The 25,691-nt window shown below is 35.2% G+C and overlaps 1 protein-coding gene across 6 annotated transcripts in view; it reads left to right on the forward strand.

Moving 5' to 3' along the window:
* FAM135A (family with sequence similarity 135 member A) overlaps window positions 1-25,691 on the forward strand; it is a 129,359-nt gene that overhangs the window by 97,725 nt on the left and 5,943 nt on the right. For 4 of the 6 annotated variants that reach the window (XM_034991508.1, XM_034991509.1, XM_034991510.1 and 1 more), the window contains 8 exons: window positions 251-324; window positions 1,690-1,844; window positions 2,060-4,421; window positions 5,953-6,113; window positions 8,778-8,869; window positions 9,359-9,456; window positions 11,280-11,431; window positions 13,331-13,441. In XM_034991508.1, coding sequence (XP_034847399.1) covers window positions 251-324; window positions 1,690-1,844; window positions 2,060-4,421; window positions 5,953-6,113; window positions 8,778-8,869; window positions 9,359-9,456; window positions 11,280-11,431; window positions 13,331-13,441 — 3,205 coding nt within the window. The remainder of the gene's footprint in view (window positions 1-250; window positions 325-1,689; window positions 1,845-2,059; window positions 4,422-5,952; window positions 6,114-8,777; window positions 8,870-9,358; window positions 9,457-11,279; window positions 11,432-13,330; window positions 13,442-25,691) is intronic. The other 2 variants (XM_034991514.1, XM_034991511.1) reach the window with 2 other exon arrangements.

The following is a 25,691-nucleotide window of genomic DNA, read 5'->3' on the forward strand; positions in this document are numbered from 1 at the left end:
GGATCATGACCTGAGCCGAAGGCAGTCGCTTAACCAACTGAGCCACCCAGGCGCCCTCTCACTTTACATTTTATTGTTTCTTTTATTTCATGCAATACTAAAATACAGTACTTTGGCACATTGAGGAGGGAGATTAATTCTTATATAGGGGTGGTTATGGAAGGCCTAATGGAGAGAGGTTTCTTCTCCTACCATTGATTGACCTTTTAATTGTGCCATGTTATTCATATTCCCTTTTGGATTTTTTCAGGTACGCAGATTTTCTGAAGCATTCTTTTGCTTTGAACATCCAAGAGAAGCTGCCATTGCATACCAGGAACTTCAGTGAGTAGAGTAGATCAAAGTTAAAATGATTTTACCTCCTTTTATGTAAGATATCTATCTCAGAATTTATCAAATAGAATATATGATATTCACAACAGAGGAAATTAGAATTTAAAGTTCAGAAATTCCCTGTTTAAACAAATTGGGTTTAATTTTATGAATTACTTCATGGAAGACCCATACCTTACATAAAGAAGCATATTGCCCTATTCTCCCCACCCCCATATCAGACCTACTAGAACCTTGGTAGTCCCATACATCTCTGGCTCCAGCCTTGTATCTTTATTTTCACAGGTCAGAATCTCTTATGGTCATCATTATATATTACAGATTTTCACCAGTGATCTGTCACTGCCTTTTGTTATGTTAATGATTTACAGTAAAATACCCAGAATAGATGCCTTCCATTTTTCCTACTGAGTATGTTTAAATCTGGTTTTCTTTGGCTTTAAAGAATATTTTGAGAATATTATGCTGAGCAAAAGAAGTCAGACATAAAGAGTAAATATATGGTTCTATTTATATGAAGTTCTGGAACAGGCAAAACTAAGGTGAAAAAAAGTCAGAAGAGTGATTGTCTTTTTGACTCGGGCTGGGACTTTGACTAGAAAGATGTGCGAGAACTCTTAGTAGATGGAAATATTCTGTATCATGTATCCATTTGTCAAAATCATACAGCTAAAATTTATATATTTCAAAGCATGTGAATTTTACCTCAAAGAAACTAGAAATAATAATAAAGTGTGGGGCATGGGCAGTGAGTACAGGTATAGATAAAACAAGAAAAGCAAAATGTTAATTGTTGAAGCTGAGTGATGGGGTTTGTTATACTATTCTATTTAATTTGTTTGAAATTTTCCATAAGAAAAGGTTTTTTAAAAAGTATTATGTATTAGAAAGTTATGTACCTTGTTTTAAATAGCTGTTAATTGTATTCACCAATATATGTTAAGTACAGCAGTAGCAATGGAATATATTTTTTTCCAATAGTATCATCAGTCATTAGTAGGCAGTTGGAGCTTTTGACATTTCTTCTGTATGCTATTCCCAGCAAATCAGTAAATTCAGACATGAAGCATAGATAACTCATTTTGAAATAACATTAAAAAGTATACAAGAATATAACAGAAATAACTTTATCAACAAACTGTAATTTTGTAAGCCAATCATTTACTGTCAACGAACCATAATTTTCATTGCACCAGTTTTTATCTCTGACCAAAGAACTCTCTCATAAGGAGGTTATATCTTTAGGAATGCAGGAGGATAGGAATGGTGAGGGGAAGAGGAGGAGGTAGAGTCTATAAAGTGGAATTGAGTATAATTTTTTTAAATTACTGTCTGACATAAAGAAATATTTTTCAGTGCTCAGAGTCATCTACAGATGTGCACCGCTATCAAAAATACTTCCTTCTGCAGTTCTCTCCCACCTCTACCTATTGAATGTAGTGAATTAGATGGAGATCTCAATTCATTACCTATAATCTTTGAAGATAGGTACTTAGATTCAGTTATCGAAGGTAAGTATAATCTAAAATGCGTAAGTTGTGTGTGTCATTTGCGTATATTCTTCCTAATATATATAAAACCATTCCCTAATGTGGGGCCATTTTTTCCCCTCCAGTTTTATTTATCTTTGAGGATATTAGAAGGTTGTAGTCAGTAAATGTAGTCTTAATCATTTGAGTTCTCACACCTTGTTTTAAACCTGAATCTTTTTTTCTTTGGATAAAAGACTTAGATGCACCCTGGATGGGAATTCAGAATCTTCAGAGATCAGAGTCCAGTAGAATGGATAAATATGAGACTGAAGAAAGCTCTATAGCGGGACTTTCTAGCCCAGAGTTGAAAGTCAGACCTGCTGGTGCCTCCAGTTTTTGGTATACAGAAGGTGAAAAGCAGCTAACAAAATCTCTAAAAGGAAAGAATGAAGAATCAAATAAATCCAAGGTTAAGGTTACTAAGCTCATGAAAACAATGAAACCTGAAAACACAAAAAAAATAATAAAACAGAACTCTAAGGATTCTGTGGTTTTGGTAGGCTACAAATGTTTGAAAAGTACAGCATCAAATGATCTCTTTAAATGCTTTGAAGGCAATCCTTCACATAGTCAGAAGGAAGGTCTGGATCCCACAATATGTGGATATAATTTTGACCTAAAGACCTACATCAGACAGACAAGCCAAAAGGAAGCTAGCTTTTTGCCAACTAATACAGAGAGAACTGAACAAAAGTCTCCAGATATTGAAAATATGCAACCAGACCTGTTTGATCCTTTGAACTCTGGCAGCCTAAATCTTTGTGCAAATTTGTCCATTTCAGGTAAACTTGATATCTCCCAGGATGATAGTGAAATTACACAAGTGGAACACAATGTGGCATCCAGAAGTTCATCAGACGATTGCCCTGATCATCAAACAACCCCATCTTCAGGAGCTAGAACAATTGAAGTAAAGCCCTGTAATAAGGATCCTTTCAGTGGAGAGAAAATAACTGTTAAAATAGGACCTTGGACAGAGCTTCGACCAGATGAACTATTTGTGGATAATTTACAGCTACCCAACTTTGAGTCCTTAGAATCTAATGGTAAATCTAAATCTATAGAAATAACACTTGAAAAGGAAGCTTTGCAGGAAGCAAAGTGCCGTTCTGTTGGAGAATCATTAGCTAAGTTAAGAAGTAATCAACCTGTTTCTTCTACAAAAGAATATCATGTTGTAGTAAGTGGAGATACAATTAAGTTACCAGATATTAATGCCACGTATGCCTCATCTAGATTTTCAGATTCAGGTGTTGAAAGTGAACCAAGTTCTTTTGCAACACATCCAAACCCTGATGTAGTATTTGAAACTGTGCAAGGGCAAGGTCCTTACAATAACGAAAGATTATTTCCTCAGCTTTTGATGAAACCTGATTATAATGTAAAATTTTCATTAGGAAGTCATTGTACTGAGAGTACAAGTGCTTTAAGTGAAATACAGTCATCTCTGACATCCATAAACTCTCTACCTTCTGATGATGAACTGTCACCTGATGAAAATTCTAAGAAATCTGTTGTACCTGAATGCCACCTAAGTGATAGCAAAACTGTATTAAATCTAGGAACAGTTGACTTGCCAAAATGCGACAATAGTAAAAAGTCAAGTATTATTTTGCAGCAGCAGAGTGTCGTATTTTCAGGGCATTTGGACAATGAAACTATAGCAATACATTCCTTAAATTCAAGCACTAAAGACCCTTTGCAATTTGTTTTTTCAGATGAAGATACTTCCTGTGATGTGAAAAGTAGTTGCAGCTCCAAACCTAACTTGGACACTATGTGTAAAGACTCCCAGAGTCCTGATAAATCTAGTAATTCTGCAGGGACAGCAATTACATTTAATTCAACACTGGTTTGTTTAGGTGCCCCTTGTGTTGTTTCAGGTTCTGTTTCTACTAATACAGAAGTTAGAGAAGATGAAACTGTGAAAAGAAAAAATGGTGATACCTTAAATCTCAAAGAAATAAATTCAGAAGCCCAAACAGTTAAAAATGAAACTCATCTGGGTACAAATGATCCTTTTTCAGCCAGTCCTGATATGGTAAAACAAGGGCTTGTGGAAAATTATTTTGGCTCTCACAGCAGTACGGATATTTCTGACACATGTGCTATTAGCTGTAGCAACTCAGTTAGCCCTCAGAAGAAAACTTCTGAAAAAGAAATTAGGAATCTTCATCAGGAACAGGGTAAAGAGGATGAGGAAGAAGAGCAAGATCAACAAATGGTTCAAAATGGGTATTACGAAGAAACAGATTATTCGGCTTTGGATGGAAAAGTAAATGCTCCCTATACAAACAGAGATGCACTAGAAGAAGAAAGACTTATAAAATCTGAAAAAATAAGTAATGAATATCTGAAGGATGGTATAAATATGCCTGCTGTCTGTACTTCTGGTTGTTTGTCCTTCCCGTCTGCACCACGAGAGTCTCCTTGTAGTGTTAAGTATTCTTCTAAAAGTAAATTTGATGCCATTACAAAACAGCCATGCAGCACTTCTTACAACTTCACTTCCTCAGTTTGCTGGTATGAAAATTCACCAAAACCTCAAATACAAGCGTAAGTAATGGAGCACAATAGCATGTGCTATTAAATATATGTATAGAAAAAATATGTGTGTGTGTGTGTGTGATAACATATATTTCATGTTCTCTGGTTTCTGTACTACAAAAAGCTCTTCTTTGATTACCTATCTAAAAATGGAGAAATGAATTCAATGTACTCTTTGACAGACAGACCTGTAATTCTCCATCTGCTTGTCTTGTTCTATAAGCTAGACATTTCTGATACAAATTTTCCATTGGTGGTTATGTGTTAGATGTTTGGAATAACTGGGATTAAAACTCTTTTTTTCAAAAAAAAAAACAAAAAAACTCTTTTTTTCATCAGTAACTCATTTCTCCACCATTAACTCCCAGACAGGTTAAGTTCTACAAGTGCATCTAGCAATGTTAGATAATGAATAATAAGTTAGTAGAAACTTCCTAAACCTACCAGACCCAGGTTATCTCAGCTGTATCAGTGGTTTACAGACTTGAGATTTCATGGACCAGTTAAATATTCAGAAAAATTTTGAGGATGATAGAGGTTTACTAGCATGGCACTGGTTCTCAAAATATTCTACTACCTTATTCCAGTTGGAATTATAATCCCTGGAGTGAAAGATCTGGGCATGTCTACAATAGATTTTCCAAGTTCCTACATTATTCTGATTTCTATATTTTAGCTAAGATCTCATAGTGCGTAAAGCTAGTGAAACCAGTGAGGTGATAATGGCCCTTTAAAGAACTGTAATATGCTGGAAGACTGAAGGTTATACCACCTTCTGGCTATCTCAAACTTTTCTGAGTCATTGATAAAAACAATTTTTATCTTCATCCAGAGTATTCTACTCAGTTTAGTAGGATTCATCGGCTTCCTTCAGTTTTACTTTTATCAGTTCAAATGATACAGTGTTAAAATAGTTAATAATTTTTGATGTTTGCAGCCCCCAAGTTGATTAGATTTGTTACTCATTCAAAATGAGTGTATGCCACCAATTATATTTAGTCACATCGCCCTCTTGGTTCTGTTCCTTTTTATTGGTATTTCTAGAGGAAAAATAAAAATAACTTAATCTACTAAGAAATGTAACTACCATTCTCAGAGTTACACTATGTAAAACAGCTCCTTACCTTCCATAAATTTATGTAAGATTAAAAAGAAGCAAAGAGGCTAAGATTTGATTACAGAATAAGCATCAGATTGTCATCCTTCCAGTACTTCTACCAGCTTTTCTATATAATATAAAACATTGTTAAGAAGTGTAACTTCACTCCTAATATTCTTAGTTGATTTCAAGTTTAAGAGAATATTTTAAGTGATTTCAGATTTGAAGTAGTCACTGTATTTGATCAGAATATGTACTAACAATAGCAAAGAAAATTAGTCTCTGATTTCTAAATTATTTAGGTGATCTCACATATTTTCATTATTTTAAAACCAAAGGTTTCCTCTTCTGCAGTTCCCTGAATTAGCATGTTGTCTTTTTGGTTCTAAAAACTGAATATAAAACTTAGTAAAGAGTATCTCTTATAATATTTTGCTTCAGCTTCCTCCAGGCAAAAGAAGAATTGAAGCAACTTAAACTCCCTGGGTTCATGTACAGTGATGTTCCTCTGCTGGCATCCTCAGTCCCTTATTTTAGCATGGAAGAAGAGGATAGCTCTGAAGATGGAGTACATCTCATTGTCTGTGTGCATGGTTTAGATGGTATGTCCTGTCTATTGATAAAACCCATGGCAACTCAATATTTTTTCTTTTCCTAATAGACTTCATTTAGTTTTATTTAATCTTTGAACTGAAAATATTTTAAATTGCTGAAATTAATTGACTCTTAAATACATTCTAAAACAAAAATATGCTTGACTTTGCTAAGTATAATATTAGATTTCCTTTTAAATAAATTTTCCATGGAACTGACATCCATCTATGTACCAGCATTTTATTTCTTTTAACTTAGGATTTTTCTGTCTTCTCTTGTTGGTTTTCTCAGCAGTCACCTCATGGCAATCATTTTGTCTTTCTTTGATAGTCGACCTGGTGCCCTTTTAGTCTAATGCTTTAAACCTTATGAGCTAGAAAAATCAGTACTAGGAATTGAAGATTCACTTATTAAGGTATACTTTAAATTCTAAGTACCTGGCTTTAGTGCTATAGTTTTATGAGAGCTATTTTGGTTATTCAACAGACCGTTTTCTGTAGATCAGGAACTATATTAGAAAATGCCAAATATCTATAGACTAGCATATTATTACTGTATTATAAGATCATTGTGTAAGAACAAATTGAAGAAAGATTTTATGGATATAAAAATACTAAACACAGGTCTAAGCTAGTAAATTGTCATGAAATTGAAGATTTTTCTTTATTTTTTAAAAAGATTTTATTTATTTATTTGAGAGAGAGCAAGAGAGAGTATGAGCAGGGAGAAGAGGGAGAAGCAGGTTCCCTGTGAGCAGGGAGCCTGGCGCAGGGCTCGATCCCAGGACCCAGGGATCATGACCTGGGCCGAAGGCCCATGCTTAACCGGCTGAGCCATTTCAAGCACTCCTGAAGATTTTTCTTTAATAAAAGAACTTGACTCTCAAGAAATAAAATATCTTAGGGCGTCTGGGTGGCTCAGTTGGTTAACGTCTCCCTTCAGTTCAGGTCATGATCCCAGCACCCTGGGATTAGCCAGCATCGGGCTCCCTGCTCAGCAGGGAACCTGCTTCTCCTTCTCCCACCTGCTCATGCTCTCTCTCTCGCTATCTCTCTCTTGCTATCTCTCTCTCTCAAATAAATAAAATCTTAAAAAATAAATAAATAAAATATCTCCAATACTAACCTCTTCCCCCGCAAGTAATAAAATTTTCAAAGATTATCACCCAAGAAGACTTCTTGGCCCAGTAGAATCTCTGGCACATTCTTTGAAATTTTTAGGAAACACATCACTCCCACGTTATATAAATTGTTCCAGAGTAATAGGAAAAATTATGGAATGCGGCTCATTTTATTCTTTAAAGTTAACCTAACCTTGTTACCAAATCTGGAAAAGATACCACACCCAAAGAATAGCGGGCCAATCTGATGTAAATACACTTAATAAAACTCTAGCAATATTGCAGAAATAAGTAAACAGATAAGTAAATAAAAAAATTTTTAATTGTCCCCAAAAACCTCTAGCACATTCAATCAATGTATTAAGTCACTATAACAACTAGGATTTAATTCCCAGAATACAAAGATAAGTATATAAGGAAATTTATTGATATAAATATTATTATAAATATAATATAAATATTAAAATATACCTACATCAACAAATCAAGTAAGAAACTATTGATAAAATTCAATGTCCATTCCTGGTTTTGACAATTAAGCACCAAACTTTAAGCTTTAAATAGCACTTATTAGTGTGATTTAATCAATGTGATTATTAATGTGATTAAGCATATTATTCTCAGCCAGTGGAAAACATATACTTTGTAGTGAAACACTAGTGCTGTTCCTTGTAAAATCGGGAATAAAACAGTTATCTCTATCAGTGCATGAAAACTTAAAAGATACAAATATTAGACGAGTAGAGTAGAAATTCAACAATTATAACATGTTTACATTCCTAATTAAACCAAAGGAATTAACCAAAAAGCCACTAAACTGATTTTTAAAAATAATAATTATTTTTTAATTATGTATTATATCTAATAAGTAGTCAACATTGATAGACATCTTTTAAGTTAGTAATTAAACTCCCTTAAATTATTTAAATGGAATTTTTTTTCTATTCAACTATTACAAGACCACCAGAAGAAAGTGAACAGATTAAATCTAAATCTAAAATGCATTCAAGGGGTGGTGCAATTGGTTAAGTGTCTGACTCTTGATTTTGGCTCAGGTCCGTGATCTCAGGTTCATGAGATGGAGCTCTGCGTCAGGCTCCACACTCAGCACAGAGTCCGCTTGGGACTCTCTCTCCCTCTGTCCCTCTCCCCCACACTCTCTCTCTCAAATAAATAAATCTTAAAAAAAAATGCATTCAAGGTTTGTTAAATAATCACTATATAGTAGTGATGGAAGGAGTACTTCCATCAGTCATTCACAGCGACCACAGTCAGCAGTCTGCAGAGCTAACAGTCAATGAATACACCATCAGGTGGGAAAGCAAAAGCATCAATGTGACCAAAATTCCTAATGAACAAATTGTTGAAAGATACTGTATGGCTAATTGAAATCAGCCTTGACATGGAAATTGAGAACTCTATTTCAGGTTGCATTGTCTGTTCAAAACTGGCAGAGATCATATACTTCTCTTCAAATATATGATGATGTACTTTGTACATTTTACTTTGTCTTGTCCTTTAGACATAATTTTTAATTTTCTTCATATTCTAGGTAACAGTGCAGATCTCCGATTAGTAAAAACTTATATTGAACTTGGACTGCCTGGGGGAAGAATTGATTTTCTTATGTCTGAGAGAAATCAGGTACAATATTATGGCAGTGTTTTCAATGGAAGCAAATATTTTTATACTAGTTTCTACCTAAATGTTTGTTTAATACAAAATGCCTGTAGTAGTAGTAGAAATAATTTTTCTGATTTGTATGAAGTTTCAAATTAATGCATATCCCAAGGAAATTGAAATGATTTATAATTTGACTTATGAACTCTTCACATGCACAAAATTTCTATGCAAAAATTTCATTAATTAAACCATTATAAATAACCTTTTGTTAAATGTGGGTATTGGGCAAAACAACTAAATGAAGCAAGTATTATTAAGAACATTGAATTTTTTCTTTTCCTGGAAATTCACTTTTTTGCTTATTTTAATATAATGAATATTATTCACCAGCTTCTCTAAAAACCACTGATTTTAAACCATATTTTCAATACCTAAAATAAAAATAATGTTTATATTCAGTTTTTCCTATGATTATTCATATTTATAATATATCTGTTTTCCTTTGTTTAGAATGATACTTTTGCTGATTTTGATAGTATGACTGATCGCCTTCTGGATGAGATCATACAATATATTCAGATATATAGTCTAACAGTCTCAAAAATAAGGTAACTTTTATAATACTCTATAATATTATGTAACATACTTTTATGTCTCTATGAATTAGAGAAAAATTAAACAGAATTTGTAGTTTTGTTGCCCTATTATGAAATATAGGAGACCACAATTCAGTTTACCTAATTTAAAGAGAAAAGAAAAAATTTTAAAATTTTAGGAAAAGACTACATATTATATGATTCCACTTATATGAATTATTTAAAATTGGCAAATCTCTAGAGACGGAATTAGATTAATGATTGCTTAGGGCTGGGGGAGATGGCAGTTGGGGGCAGTGATAGCTAAAGGATTCGGGGGTTTTTTGAAGTGAAAATGTTCTAAAATCTCTTGTGGTAGTTGTACAACTCTGTGAATACACTAAAAACCATTAAATTATACATTTTAAATGGATGAATGTTATGGTATGTGAATTCTATCTCAATAAAGCTGTTACCAAAAAGATTTTAGGGCAATGGTTATATACAAACAAATGAAACAACAAAAATACTTACAAGGTTTCCTAACTCTACTTCATGAGTCGGTTTTCCACAAGCAAGATGATCAAAGCAGTAGAAGTCTCATAATTTAAGCAGATACTATGGATAGACATGGGAGAAAGGAAGAATATTTGTTTCCTCTACTACAGTAGGACTTAAAGAAAAAGTCAAAACTAATCTTTTCTGCCTCAAAAAGTAGAATAATGATTACCTTCATATCCCAGCTAGGTTAGAGGAAGAAACTGGCTCTGTATAAATATAGGCTTTTGAAAGAGTTTGTTTCCCATTTGAAGTATGGAGATTAATGACTAAAAAGAGAGATAAACAGGTTTTTATTTGAAGTTATTTTTAAAAAGCATTTCTGTTAATATGGGAGGAAATGTAAATATATCAGGAGGGAGGAGAGACTTATTTTCTTATTTTAATTATTCTCTTCATTTATAGATTTTAAAATACTTTTTATTTACTAAATTTTCTACAGTGATCTTATATTCCTTTTATTCATTTATTATTTTATGATGAGAAAATAATATTTCAGTTTTTTCATTTATCCACAAATGTATTACCTCTTTTAGATTAGATTATCAGTTACAATCAACCATTATTCAAAAGCCTGATCTGGTTAATTGAGGACTATTAGTTACAATCATAACTCTCACCCCACAGCTTCAGGAACTTCCATTTGGGAGGGAAGTTTATCCTGAGCTTCTCACTAGCTATATTGGTAAACCAGTTTAAGACAGCTTTCAAACTCTCTTCTTTCATTGTTAATTATCTCCAGGGACTAATATACCATCTATTGCATAATGATGGTAAGTAAAAAGCCTCTTTTGATTTAAACTATTCCTTAATAAAGATGAGGTGCTTTATAAATTTTTGCGTGTAGACCAGAAAATAAATGAAACAGGTATATAATTTTTCCTAAGTTATCCTTAATAGGTATAATTTCATTATTTTGTTTTAAATCATGATTTAATGAGTAATACTTGTCATGTGTGCCTAAGGAGGCAAATCTATCATCTAGTCAATGTATAGTTACCTTTAAAATGCATTTATTTCTAAGCAGTTATAACTATGAATAAAAATTTTCTAAGTAATATCTTATTTCTATAGAATAAGCATTTAAATTATATAGTAGGAATTTTCTACTACATTCTCGTGTTTTTTTCCTTCAAAATGTAAGTTACATCATTTCGAAGTATGAAACCATAGTTTTAAAACATATTAGAAATTTCCAAATACTTAGTATTTCACATCTGTGTATAGAGGTATCAGCTTTAATATTTCTTTTTAAAATTAATACTATGGGAGAAATGTCTTTTTTTTTTTTCTTAAAGCTTTATTGGACATTCATTGGGCAATTTAATAATCCGTTCAGTGCTAACAAGGCCAAGGTTTAGATATTACCTCAACAAACTTCATACCTTTTTATCTCTTTCTGGACCTCACCTTGGTACACTCTACAATAGCAGTGCTCTTGTTAATACAGGTAACAAGTTTTATTGTTCAATATAAAAAACATGGCATGGGGAGAAAATTTAAATACAAATTTAAAGTTTTCTGGTATTTATTTAAAGCTGACTTGTCACATACTTGGAATTTCATTAAACAAAACATGTAGAAATTTTTCTGTATTGTCATGCACATGAAATAAGCTGATAAAAGTCATTTCAGAAAATGAATATTATATTGAATAATATATATCAGAAGTGACAAGAGCATTTTAAACTAATTTTCATTAAACTGTCTATTATTTTCAGTAAATGTTTATGTTATAAACAGGCTATTCTGTTGTTCCATCAGTTGAGCAGATAAAAAATAAATACCTATATTTAATATATTATAAAGTTATAAAATATATATAGAATGCTAACTCTGATCTTGGTTTGATAACAATAAAGGGATGTTATGAGAAAATTAATTCTAAAATTTTTTTAAAAATTAAAATGAAAGTTAAGACCCCAATTTTGATTAGAATGAATATTCTCATTAAGAAAGATCTGATATTTGATTTGCCTTTTGTTTGGATTTTTTAAGTAGTTTTTATAGTTTAGCCCATTGATTCCCATTGTGAGAATAAATTAGATTACATTCTGTCTCTTTGCATTGAGCCTTGAAACTCTTATTTCCGTTTTCTCTTTCAATTTCATTGACAAAGAAACGATACTATTTTCCTTGTATCCCATTCCAAACTATGGCATCCAAAAAACAGCTAGTTCTAGATTTTTACAGTTTTAAAAAGAGGGCATGAGGGCGCCTGGGTGGCTCAGTTAGTTAAGCGACTGCCTTCGGCTCAGGTCATGATCCTGGAGTCCCTGGATCGAGTCCCGCATCGGGCTCTCTGCTCGGCAGGGAGCCTGCTTCTCCCTCTGACCCTCCCCCCTCTCATGTGCTCTCTCTCATTCTCTCTCTCTCAGATAAATAAATAAAATCTTTAAAAAAAAAAAAAGAGGGCATGAAAAAGATGAAATCCATAAGTAACATAAAATAGAACCCAGTGTAAATAGGATGCAGTACTTTGAATTTCTTCACTAAACTTTTCCCCAAATGGGCTTATAATTACAGATTTAATCAATTAGAGTTTTTTCTCTTTTCTTCCCCTGTCCCCCTCTGTGATATTAGAAGCAACAAAAGTAGAAAACAATATTGCACAATCTTGAAAACCTGTTCCAGAGAGTGATTGGGGTTTCTCTTAATTAAGGGGAAGATGCATTTAAATATCGGGGTAACTGATAATACAAAGAAATACAATTAAATATGAAACTTGAGGGGCACCTGGGTGGCTCAGTTGGTTAAGCATCCGAGTCTTGATTTCGGCTCAGGTCATGATCTCAGGGTTGTGATATGGAGCCTGCTTAAGATTCTCCCTTTCCTCTGCCCCTCCCCTGTAAATAAATAAATAAAACTTCATTATATTCAGCTGTTACTAGAAAACATTAACCAATTGCTCGTCCTAAGAGTTAGTCCTTATACAGTTAGTCTACCATAAGTATATTTATTTCTAGACTAAACACTCAATGCTTAAGCATTTGGATCTACTACTGTGTTTGAAGTTTTTTCCATCTCTGCTTCTTTATAATTTGAACAAATATATCTAAAGGTACAATTTTCCCAAATTTGTCCTTAAACCATTATTTATTTCATTAGTGAATGTGATAGAAATAGCAAGCCTTCTACCAACCACCATTAACCCATAGTTAACTTACATGTTTGTTTATATTTGTTATAAGAAAAAAGAAATATCTTACAAATATATTTTTTATTAGTTAAGAAAATGCTAGTTTGGTAGATGTTATTTTTGAAGTGAAATGTATATTAAAATTAATAATCTTGGCATATGTTACCCTTTATTTCCAGTATTATTCACATATCATTTATAACTCTGTAGGTCTGTGGTTTATGCAGAAATGGAAAAAATCAGGTTCTCTTTTACAACTGACGTGTCGAGATCACTCAGACCCTCGCCAAACTTTCTTATACAAGCTTAGTAATAAAGCAGGTAAGTATATAGTTAACAGTTTTGAAAACATTCACTTGAAAACCTTTTTTAAAAATCAACCTTTAGCAAATAAATTATCAACATGTCTTTCTGGTGATTAAAAAAGTATTAGTCAATTGTAATTTTTTAATAATGAAATAGCAGACTCACAATAACACGGTTGTTTGATTTTTTCTTTTTTTATATGATCATATTTGTGTTATGTGAACACAGGTACTTTGAAATTATCCTAGGGGCACCTGGGTGGCTCAGTTGCTTAAGTGTCTGCCTTCAGTTCAGGTCATGATCTCTGGGTCCTGGGATCGAGTCCCACATCGGGCTCCATGCTCAGCGGGGAGCCTGCTTCTCCATCTCTCCCACTCCCCCTGCTTGTATTCCTGCTCTCGCTCTCTCTCTCTGTCAAATAAATAAAATCTTTAAATAAAAAAAAAAAAGAAATTATCCTAAACTTTTTAACATTTATAATTTAGTACCAATTGTAAGTTAGTTTTTGAACTGGGCCGCTGCATGTTTTAGCCCTTCTGTCTTCCTGCCCCAGTCCTCAACCTTTTTTATAAACTGCCACATATTCTTCTGCCTTCCTATTCAAGGACTATAAAACTTTTCTGAAAAATGTCAAAAACTAAACTATTTGAGGGGGAGGGGGCCGAAGGAGAGGGAGAAAGAGAGAGAGAGAGAGAGAGAGAGAGAGAATCTTAAGCAGGCTCCACACTAAGCACAGAGCCCAGCGTGGGGCTCAGTCTCATGACTCTGAGATCATGACCTGGGCCGAAATTGAGTCGGACGCTCACCTGACTGAGCCACCCAGGCGCCCCTAGAAACTAAATTATTACTAGTAGTTATTACTTCTACAAATTCCCACTACTGGATGAATCTTGTTACTCATCTCTTGTTAACTGATAATTAAATATATTCCCCATCTTGCATTATAGTCCAAGCTTCTACAACCTGAGGTCCTCAACTACTACTTCGCCAGCTTCACACTCATGTCTCCCTACCATATTCTTTCCACTTTGTCCTTTGAAATCTCCATTTGAGGGGAACAGACTGACTTCATATGTTTATCTTCTTCAAAGAACGCTGTCTCCACTTCTTCTGAACATGGAGACATAAGTGAAACCTAGATACTTCCCCACTGCACTCCGATTTCCCCACTCCCCTTGGCTGTAGAGCAGAGGTTGGCAAACTTTCTCCTAAGGGCCAGATAGTAAGTATTTTGGCTTTGCAGGCCATGTGATCTCTGTTGCAACTACTCAACAATACCAGTGTAGCACAAACAGTGCTAGACAATACATAAACAAATGAGTGTGGCTATGTTCCAACAAAAAAACAAGAAAACCTAACTTTACTTACCCAAAAGAAAAGGCAGCAGGCCAGATCCCACAAGCCATACCTTGCTAAACCCTGCTATAACAGAAGCTCAGTTTTTCATTTACTGAGTACCACCTAGAGTGGAGGAAATAGCCTTGCTTTCCATTTCTAGCTGCAATCATTGTTCCTCTACTGTCATAAAATTATCCTTTGAGGTTTGTACCATCCAAGCTCTGCTACCTTCTAGTCATCTTTAATATAATGATCTCCTGGTCACTCCTCACATATTCAGTGAGAACTCTGATAAGAGTTCATTGACAAATATACAGTTATGCTTAGGAAAAGATATTCTTCTTTGTTCTTAATATACTTAATCTTGAAATCATTTTTGGTGATTTGATGGAGTCAACCCTTTAGATGATCATCAAGCATTAAGAGCCTTTCTCAACTGTAGTAACCTTCCATTCCTCTCCAGTTTGAACACATACCCATGGCTATATTCCATCCCTGAAATTTCAACCAGTATTCTGAGACTACAATATCCTATCCTTCTTTCTCACTCACTCCCTTATTCTCATTTGCTTTTTAGACTATTTAAGATCCCTACTCAGTTTCTTAAATTACCCTGTCCTTCGTGGTTCCACTCCCTTCCTGATCCATCCCAGACTACATGAATTATCACTTTTATCATTCATACATTATTACCCTATGTTTTTCCATCTTAGCCATCTAGGAACCTGTGTTACTGTTTCTTTCCTTGGCTTGTTGAGCTCTACCAGAATGGATCACACAGACATGCAGATCAATACCACTGTAGATCCATGGAGCTCCCTCCCATATAGTTAACTGTAATAGCTTCCTAACCATTCCCTAAAAGCTTTTCCGTTTTTTTTGTTTTGTTTTGTTTTTCTAAGATTTATTTAGTGAGTACAGGTGGGGGGAGGGTCAGAGGGAGAGAATCTCAAGCAGACCCCACTGAGGGCCAAGTCTGATGCAGGGCTTGATCTTACAACCCATGAGACCATAACCTGAGCCAAAACCAAGAATCAGACCTTAACTAACTGAGCCACACAGGTGCCCCAAAGCTTTTCCAGTTTTTTTACATCTTTTCCTCAGACTTTAAACTACCCCTGCTACCTTCAATACCTTCACTTCTGTAAATGACTTTGTTTCCTACTTTATCTATGAAAGTCAAGGCCATCAGATGAGAACTTTCCTACTTCCGTTCTTTTTACCTATAAATATTAGCATACCTGTTCTTTCCTTCTAGTTCAGTAAAAGATGTATCTGTGGTCCAAGAATAATTTCCCTTTCTGTTTTGAAACTTATTCTGTCTTTAAACTCTCCCTTTTCAGTGGCTAATCCCTTAACATACAAAGTTTTTCCGTTTTCTCCCATCTTAAGTCATAATAAATACCTCCTTTGATCACTGATTCTATGTCTTTCTATTTCTCTCTCTTGTTTTTTTTTTAAGATTTTAATTATTTATTTGACAGATAGAGACACAGCGAGAGAGGGAACACAAGCAGGGGGAGTGGGAGAAGGAGAAGCAGGCTTCTCGGCGAGCAGGGAGCCCGATGCGGGGCTAGATCCCAGGACCCTGGGATCATGACCTGAGCCTAAGGCAAGATGCTTAACAACTGAGCCACCTAGGCGCCCCTCTATTTCTCTCTTTTTTATAAACAAATTGAGCCTCTTGAAAAATAAAAGTAGTTACTTTCACTACTTCCTCACCTTTATTTCACTCTCCAGTCCATTGTAATCTGATTTCTGTCCTCACCATTCTGTTGAAGCTTGCCATACCCAGTTATCGCTTTTCTTTCTTTTATTTGAATATGCTGCCATTTATAACTATTGAAAATACCCTTCTCTTGAAATACTTTCCTACCTCCCATTCTGTATCAGCCTTTCCTGGGTTTTCTTCCATGTTGGCTGTCTGCTTCCTACATGGATTCCTTTTCTCTCCTTGCCCCTTAAATAGAGGTGTTCTTGGGCTCCAGCTGCTGTCATCTCCTCTTCTAACTCTATACATTCTTCTTTGACAGCATCATTTCATATCCGTCTTCACCATTGGTAGCTCAAATATATATCTCTAGTTCAGTCCTCTAGGCTGTATTCTAGACTGATATGTCTAGCTGCCTACTAAGTACATTTACTTATATGGTTCATGGTTACCTCAAATGCAGTGTTTTCAGATACCTCATTTCCCTCAGGTTCATTTCTCTTGATTCCATCTCTACCACCAACTGCCCAGCCAAAAACTTAGAAGTTGTTTTTTAGACTCCTCTTCTCAATCTCCCCACACATCTGCTCAGTTACTAAGCCCTGAAACATTCAGCCTTCTTTTATAGCTAATGGAGTCTTTCTTTTCTTTGCCACTGCCTTAGGTCAACCATAGATTATTGCTGTGGTATCCAAACTGGTTACTCTGCCTCCAGACTGGTTACTCTCCCCCATCTCATTTTCTCATTAGATAAAGTTATCTTCTAAAAATTAAATCAGACCATATTGCTCCTGTTTGAAAATCTTTTCATGGTGCATTGTGGCTTTCAGGATGAGGCTGAAATTCCATGGCTTAGGGCATCAAATCCTTTATAATCTGGTTCCTGATTCTTTTACTAATTTCATTTTCTACTCTGCCCATGAACACATCCTTTGTTTTAGTCATGCCACACTTGTTTTATGCTTGCATTCACCCATGCTTTTTCTGCCACCATTCCTCCCCATGTATTTACTCATCTTTTTAGAACCAATTCTCTCCATCTTCTAAAATTAAATACCACCTGCTATTAAAAGCTTTCCTGACGCCCTCTCTGATTTAATGCTCCTCTACTCTCAGAGTACCCAGTAGATTGCCCAATATTTATGTTTATATCCCAGATCTTACACCTCCAAACTGACCTCATTAATGAATTCCAAACTTCATTTGCATGCTAGACATCTCTACTTACATATGAAACATATGTCTAAACCTGAACATACTGTCTTCTTTTACTAACTCTTCTTTCATCGTTTTTTAACAGTGCTCTGTCTTCTAAATTACTTAGAAATACCTCAGTGTCATCTTTGACACCCTCTTCTTTGCATCCTATGTCCCAAAATTGTTAATATTATAACTGAACTCTTATGGCATTATATATGAACCTCATTTGCCATACATTTAGTCATTCTTATGTACCTTAACCTCCTTTCCAATAATAGGGTCCATTTGTGACAACCCCTTCCCACTCCCCACATAAACACTCAGTATTTACTATAGTTCTTCCCCTTAGTAGGTGTTCAGTATAAACCCACTGCATCAATGAATAATCTTTTCAATACTATTTTCAGTGTCCAAAAGCAGGTCAATATTATATGGTAAGCCAAAAATCAAACCCATATATTTGGTGACTGATAGTTCCAAATTGGAAGTAACTTGAACTTGTAACTTAAGCCCTCGCCATTTAAATCTATTTTTTATCTTCATTCTCATCACCCATGTCCTCCATTCTGCTCTTGAAACATTTGATGTGAACACTGGATAGATTTACTAATTGAATAATGCCCACTTCACTTGAGTGCTGTTTAGCCTTTTCAGGATTCTGCCTTAAATGTTGTTATTAATGTGAGAAAGAGATGTTGGAATGGTTATTTCGTGTATTGTCTGTTATTAGAATCAGTGAAAGAGAAGTTCTTTTATAGGTCAAGTTTTATATTTTGTTTCTAAGAGTACAAAGCAACAATAGGTTACATACAGTGCACAGAAATATTTACTTGATTCATTAAACTACAAGATAGGCCTACAAATCTAATAGAGTGTATAGTTCACACGTGGGAAAAACTTAACTGACACTCACTAGAACTATTGTATTCTAGGTACATGAAATTTGTACCACTGTTGACAGGTTAGGAAATAAAGGAAAGGCAAAACTGAATATAAATGCTCCCTGGGGTCTGCATATTTATACTGTATTTTATGAAGTAAAATTAGCAATAAGAATAGTAGCAACATAAGAAAATAAAAACACTAAAGAAGGCATAACTAAAATTTTACTATAAATATTCTATAATCCATGGCCTTCCCCATCTGAACAGGTATTTGGACTGCTGTTTCTAATTATTAATAGATGTGAGTAGATCTTTTGCACTTGATCTATTAAAGATTAGTTAAAACTTTTGCTTACAAGTTATTCATTATTTGCCTTAGAATGCATGTCAAGACTTGTACCTTCCCTCCAGTTGTACCAGCCAAATAACTGTTTAAGAGCCAAACTTTAAGTCACAAATAGATATTGGTCTTAGCTGAAAAACTGAGTAGGATACTTAATCTAAATAGACTTCAGTTTCTTCATTGGTAAAATGGGAATAATAGTATCTTCCTCACAAGGGGCGCCTGGGTGGCTCAGTTGGTTAAGCGACTGCCTTCGGCTCAGATCATGATCCTGGAGTCCCGGGATCGAGTCCCGCATCGGGCTCCCTGCTTGGCAGGGAGTCTGCTTCTCCCTCTGACCCTCCTCCCTCTCATGCTCTCTGTCTCTCATTCTCTCTCTCTCAAATAAATAAAAATAAAATCTTTAAAAAAAAAAAATAGTATCTTCCTCACAAGACTATTAAAGGATTAAATGAGACAATGCATGTGAAATGATTACCGTTCTGAATAGCACAAAATTCAATAAATGTTAGATGGTAAAAATAGCTCTAAATGAAGAGATGCCGGAACCAAAATGATATTAGTATTATGGATTATAGAAATTTGCTGTCACATTACCATCACAGATCTGTTGTGGGAAATTTGTGTGCAGAACTATTAAGAATTAGCTCATCTAAATGTCAGCATTACTGGCTATAAAAAGTTACTCAAATGACTTATTCAAATTATATTTATGTTTTAAGATTTCTACTTGTACCCAAATTGGAGTCTATTAATATACATCTGAATTGAATTAACATGAAAGAATACTATTTTCTAATAATCTTGAGCAATGTATTAGATAATACTAAAGTATAAGAATAAATAATAGCCAACACACATATGGCACTTCCTATATTCCAGGTACTATCTAAGCATGTTATACATATTAGTTTATTTAATCTTATTAAGAATATTATTGCCCCATATTGCAGGTTAGGACACTGAAACATAGAGAAGTTGAGTAACTTGTCTCAAGTCATAAAGCTCGTAAACAATCATGCATGTTCCAGTCATGTCATGTTTAGCCATAAATGCACATTTTCAGGAATTTTTGCAGTTTTAAATATCAACAAATATTCATTAAAGGATTTTTAAATTATCAGAGGTGGAGCAATTCTCTACTGAGCTGTGTTTTTCCCCAGCTTTTTTTTTGTCTTTTGAGGGATTTTTGGTCATCTAGAAAATTGTGAGAGGGACGCCTGGGTGGCTCAGTCGGTTAAGCGGCTGCCTTTGGCTCAGGGCATGATCCCAGGGTCCTGGGATCGAGTCCCACATCGGGCTCCTTGCTCAGCAGGGAGCCTGCTTCTCCTCTGCCTGCCTCTCCCCCTGCTTGTGTTCTGTCTCTTTCTCTGACAAATAAATAAATAAAATCTTTAAAAAAAAAAAAAAATTGTGAGAAATGAGTGGTCAATTCCTACACCTGTATATATTCGTGTGTGTGTGTGTGTGTATACACATATATATCATTATATAATAATATCTAAATATATAATAATTTATAATTTTAATGCTGTAGTTATTTATTTACTAAGTAAATATATTTGGATTCACATCAGAAAGATAAGTAAAACAGGAAAACATAAAGCAGTGTTTACTTAACCGATAGGCTAGCTCAGGTGTTTTTATTTTTTTAAAGATTTTATTTATTTGTTTGAGAGAGGGAGCACAAGTGGGGATAGGGGGTTGCAGGGAGAGAGAGAGGGAGAAGCAGACTCCCTGCTGAGCAGGAAGTTCAATCCCAGGACCCCCAGATCATGACCTGAGCTGAAGGCAGCTGCTTAACCGACTGAGCCACCCAGGTGCCCCTCTCAGGTTATTTTTAAATAATCAAAAACCCTAGTGATGGTTTCTCTTTTATATTTTACTCTATCTATTTTAAAAAATACTTTCTATAATTTACTTTTATATTTTACTGATAAAGCTATGAAGTCTCAGACGTCCTTGTCCAATTATTGCTTCTGTTTCTTCTGAACAGCCAATTTCCTGTTATTTTGGGAAAGCCTAAAATAACCTATCTGAAGCAAACTCCAACCTTCTGCTATTTTCCTTCTTTTATTTAAGCAAAGCCCCCACCCCGGGGGTCCTCCTTAGAGGTAACTTTTCAACCTAGAATTAGCCACTTCAAGGGCTGAATGAAGTTGCTAACCCAAAGGCCTTCTTCTCTGCAATGTATCATTAGTTAGTAGCTTTCCTTAATTAAAAGGTATTTATTATTTTAAAATTAAAGAAGCATTTAAAAGCATAAAATAATTTATATGATTTCTAAAACAATTGAGAAATGTTATATTTTTGTAAAACTCACATATTTATTAAGTGTGTATTGCCTTTTTTGTTTGATGAACACAAAAGATCTAGTAAAGTGTTAAGGAAATGTTACTTTTAAGAGGAACTTATCTATTTTGATTAAGGTGTTACAATTATAAACATTCATTAAATTTTTATAACAACTTTTGACCAAAAAACCTTATTGTATTCTACAAATTACACAGTATAGTTATGGCATACTAGTGTCTCAGCATTGAATATCAAAAGAAAGAAAAAAGATGAAGGAACTAGAACAATGTAGAAGGTAAAATGTATATTATATATAGATTTGGTGACACCAGTGGTGAAGTAGTCAAGATTACATAAAGCGAAGGATCATGGGCATTCTTGCATTCTATAATGAGGGCTCAAAAATAGCCAAATGAGAATCTATTCATTGTTGGAATTGCAGAAATAAAATATCCTTATTTTAAGATTTTCTCCAAAACATCGGCTTAACATCTCTTTACCAGCTATTGAGTTCTGACTAAGAAAATATAATAATTAAAGAAATCTGCTGTGCTACTATGGCACAAGATAATCTTTTCTACCAGCAGATTACAGAGGTGTTTAATAATAGGTAACAATTGATTTGTAAGTTACATTTGTATTTTGTTTTTGAAAGTGTAGGAAAGAATCCGCATCATCTAAGATTTTGGGAAGCAAATTCTTTCAAATATATCTAAAATCAATGAGTAGGGGCACCTGGGTGTCTCAGTAGTTAAGCTTCTGCCTTCTGCTCGGGTCATGATCCCAGGGTCCTGCTTCTCCCTCTCCCACTCCCCCTGCTTGTGTTCCCTCTCTCGCTATGTCTCTCTCTGTCAAATAAATAAAATCTTTTAAAAAATAAATAAAATAGGGCGCCTGGGTGGCTCAGTTGGTTAAGCGACTGCCTTCGGCTCAGGTCATGATCCTGGAGTCCCGGGATCGAGTCCCGCATCGGGCTCCCTGCTCGGCAGGGAGTCTGCTTCTCCCTCTGACCTTCCTCCTTCTCGTGCTCTCTGTCTCTCATTCTCTCTCTCTCAAATAAATAAATAAAATCTTAAAAAATAAATAAATAAATAAATGAGTAAAAATAAGAATAGTCTTAATATTCCTTAGTATGTGTCAATTTTAAAAGCACAGGGTTTTCTTTACTTCAGCACTACTGACGTTTTGGGCTGGATAATTTCTTGTCAGCAGGGGTTGTCTTGTGCATTGTAAGATATTTAGTAGCATCCCTAGCCTCTACCCACTAAATGCCAGTAGCACACACCCCTCTCCATGCCTTCATCCCCCCCATATCCCCTGGTTGTGACAACAAAAATGTCTTCAGACACTGCTCAATGTCCTTTAAGGTGCAAAGCCACCAGTTTAGAACTACTGCTTGAGCCAATTCCAGAGAGTAAACAGAAAATGAGTCAATATGAATTGCTTTAAAACTCATTAAAATTTTTAGAAAAAAAATGGGTTGCCAGAAGTATCAGGAAGACTAAAATAATGAAGATGAAAGTTACCATACCATTACAATGTTCAGACATAAATCATGTAATACAGTCCAGAAAAAATATTGAAGATTTACTTTAATCTTTTTCTTGGTACCTGAAAAGTAACTAATATATTCAGAAATTTTTTAGCTAAACTATCTCATTCTATAAATGGGGAACTGTTGTTTTCCCAAGTTAGAGGTAACTTTTCAACCTAGAATTAGCTACTTCAAGGGCTGAATGAAGTGCTAACCCAAAGGCCAGTTAACTAGGTCATCTTTGAGCAGGTAGAATCAGTGTAGGTGCAGGGAAGATGAACCTAGAATATAAGAGTCCCAGTAAAGACTTCAGACACTTTCATTTGCTAGACTTCAGTATAGATGAAGTACTTTTGTAATTCCCACCAGCATTGCAGCCCTGGGGCTACCATGTTTCACTTTGAGTTTCTGCCCTCTCTAGCCAACACTGCTTGACAGGAATTAAAACCAAAAGATTCAAAAAGAGTCATAGTCTATTTAACTAACTTGGTTCTTGGCTAATACAAAAAGCAAACTTTCCATGCAGAAGCACAATATTAGAATTAATACCTCGCTGTTGAAAAACTGTTACTAAAATTAGACTACTAAATTTAAAATGTATTTTTAAAGTATTACTGTCTTAGAAGTCAAATTTAGAAATGACAATATAGTATATATCAGTGTCAAGATCTTTGATTTTATTTTTTTCATCATCATGGAATCTGAGAATTAAAGGTTTTCTTTTTTTTTTTTAATATTTTATTAATTTGACAGACAGAGACACAGCAAGAGAGGGAACACAAGCAGGGGGAGTGGGAGAGGGAGAAGCAGGCTCCCCGCTGAGCAGGGAGCCCGATGCGGGGCTCGATCCCAGGACCCCGGGATCATGACCTGAGCCGAAGGCAGACGCTTAACAGCTGAGCCACCCAGGCGCCCCAAATTAAAGGTTTTGTTAGAAATCCCCTCATCTAATATTTATTGATTTTGCCTATTTCCATTCCACCGAGCTGCCTGAACCTGCAGAGACACAGACACTTCCCTCAAGGAGCTCAGTCTGAAGCAGTGATTCTCAGCCTGAGTGTCCTTTCCTTGTAGAAGCATATCAGAATCTCTGCAAGGAGCTATTATTTTGAAAAACATATTTAATATAATTTTTTAACATAATGCTTGTTATTCTTACTATATATACTATAGAAGTAAAGCAGTGCCAAGATATGGGGTGGTCATTGCAAAGGAGTATAAAGTCCAAGAACAGGTTCATTGATTAATTTTTTTTAATAAGAGGTATTACAGTGTTTTGCATATTAATAAGAATGATTCATACAAATGAGAAAATTGATAATACAAGAGAGGGACGGGGCAGCTACTAGAGTCATGTCCTTAACGAGGCAGGAGGGAATGGCACTAGCATTCTAGTGAAAGGGCTGGCCTAGGGTGAGAACATGGACGGCTCATCCATAGAAGAGCAAAGGCAGAACATGAGGCTATAGTATGGTAGGTTGGTTTGGTAAGGTGGGAGTATATGGAAGTTCTTTTCTGATTCTTCTATATTCTCAGTAAAATAGGAAGCAAGGTCATAAGGTCAGAGTGAAGAGGGGATAGAAGATGCTGGCGGTTTGAGGAAAAATAGTCTTTTAGGAAAGTACAAAAATGAATGTTGCCTAGCAAGGCTGCCACAGGGTGTGCACTGCACAGCTCCAAGGAGTGTTATTCATGTGGACTGTAATATGAATGGTGCCCCTAGAGTTGTGCAGTATGATAGCTCTGTATGGAGAACACAAATATACGTCTTTCAGATAAATGAAAAAGCCAACTGTGCTGTTAACATAATCTGGTTTCATGCAGCTTGGAATAAAATTTCAATAAACAGCACCATACTTAGATTCAAAAAGCACAGTACCAGGGCACCTGGGTAGCTCAGTCGGTTGATCTCGGGGTCCTGGGATCCAGCCGGTGTTGAGCTTCCCCATTCAGTCGGGAGTCTGCTTCTCCCTCTCCCTCTCCCTCTCCTTCTGCCCCTTCCCCTGCTCCTGCTCTCTCTGTCTGTCAAATAAATAAATAAATAAAATCTTAAAAAAAAAAAAAGCATAGTACCTAGAACAACTTGGGTCAGAGTAAAGATGATGTACTGTAGGACAGAGGCTTTCACATTTTTAGCTTGTTTACCACTTAAAAGAATTTTGAAAAAGTATGTACCCCTTGTATAATTTAGGGTGACACCTAAAAATATTTTCTATAATTTTAAAGAGTGGCAAAGGATCTATTTTCTGGCATATCCGGTAGTACATATTTGCTGTAATTATATTTTCATAAAAATATAAAAACAATTTGATGTAGGAACGACAACTTTAGGGTTTGAAGCCGACGGCCAAGAAAGAATTCTTGAGACGTCTTTGGTGCAACAAGATGATTTTATTAAAGCACCAGGACAGGACCCATGGGCAGAAAGAGCTACAATGGGGTCGTGAGGACTGGCCCGTTACATACTTTCCAGTTGGGAGGGAGTTAGGGAGTAGTGTAAGTCTCTAAGGAATTTTGGGAGCAAGGTTTCCAGGACCTTGAGGGGAATAGTTATTGTTGGGAAAAGGTCATGTATTACCATCTAATAAAACCTTAGTCATGAGACCCTTTAGATGTATACTGGTGACTATATGCTTGGGGGGGTTAGAGATAAAGAAATTTTTATACATTAAAGTAGACTTACAGGATCCTGGGGGTAGGGCTAGGATTGCCTTTTGCCCTTAGCAGAGTATTAACATTGAGGCAGTTGAGTCCCTAGAACAATGTCACTCTGCCTGTTTCAAGAACTTGTCAATGGGCTGTACACAGTAAGGAAATGTAATAATTTTTCTTCTGCCTTTGTTTCCCACATCACAACTCATTCAGTTGGAGTTACAGATTTAGGTCATTCAATTTATAGAAAATGTGTGACATAAAATCTAATTGGCAAAGCTGATTTTTATTGTCAACAGTCAAAGCAA

The sequence above is a fragment of the Mirounga leonina genome, unplaced genomic scaffold (assembly GCF_011800145.1).
Source record: "Mirounga leonina isolate KUSES-001 unplaced genomic scaffold, KU_Mleo_1.0 Mir_53, whole genome shotgun sequence".
Lineage (NCBI taxonomy): Eukaryota > Metazoa > Chordata > Mammalia > Carnivora > Phocidae > Mirounga > Mirounga leonina.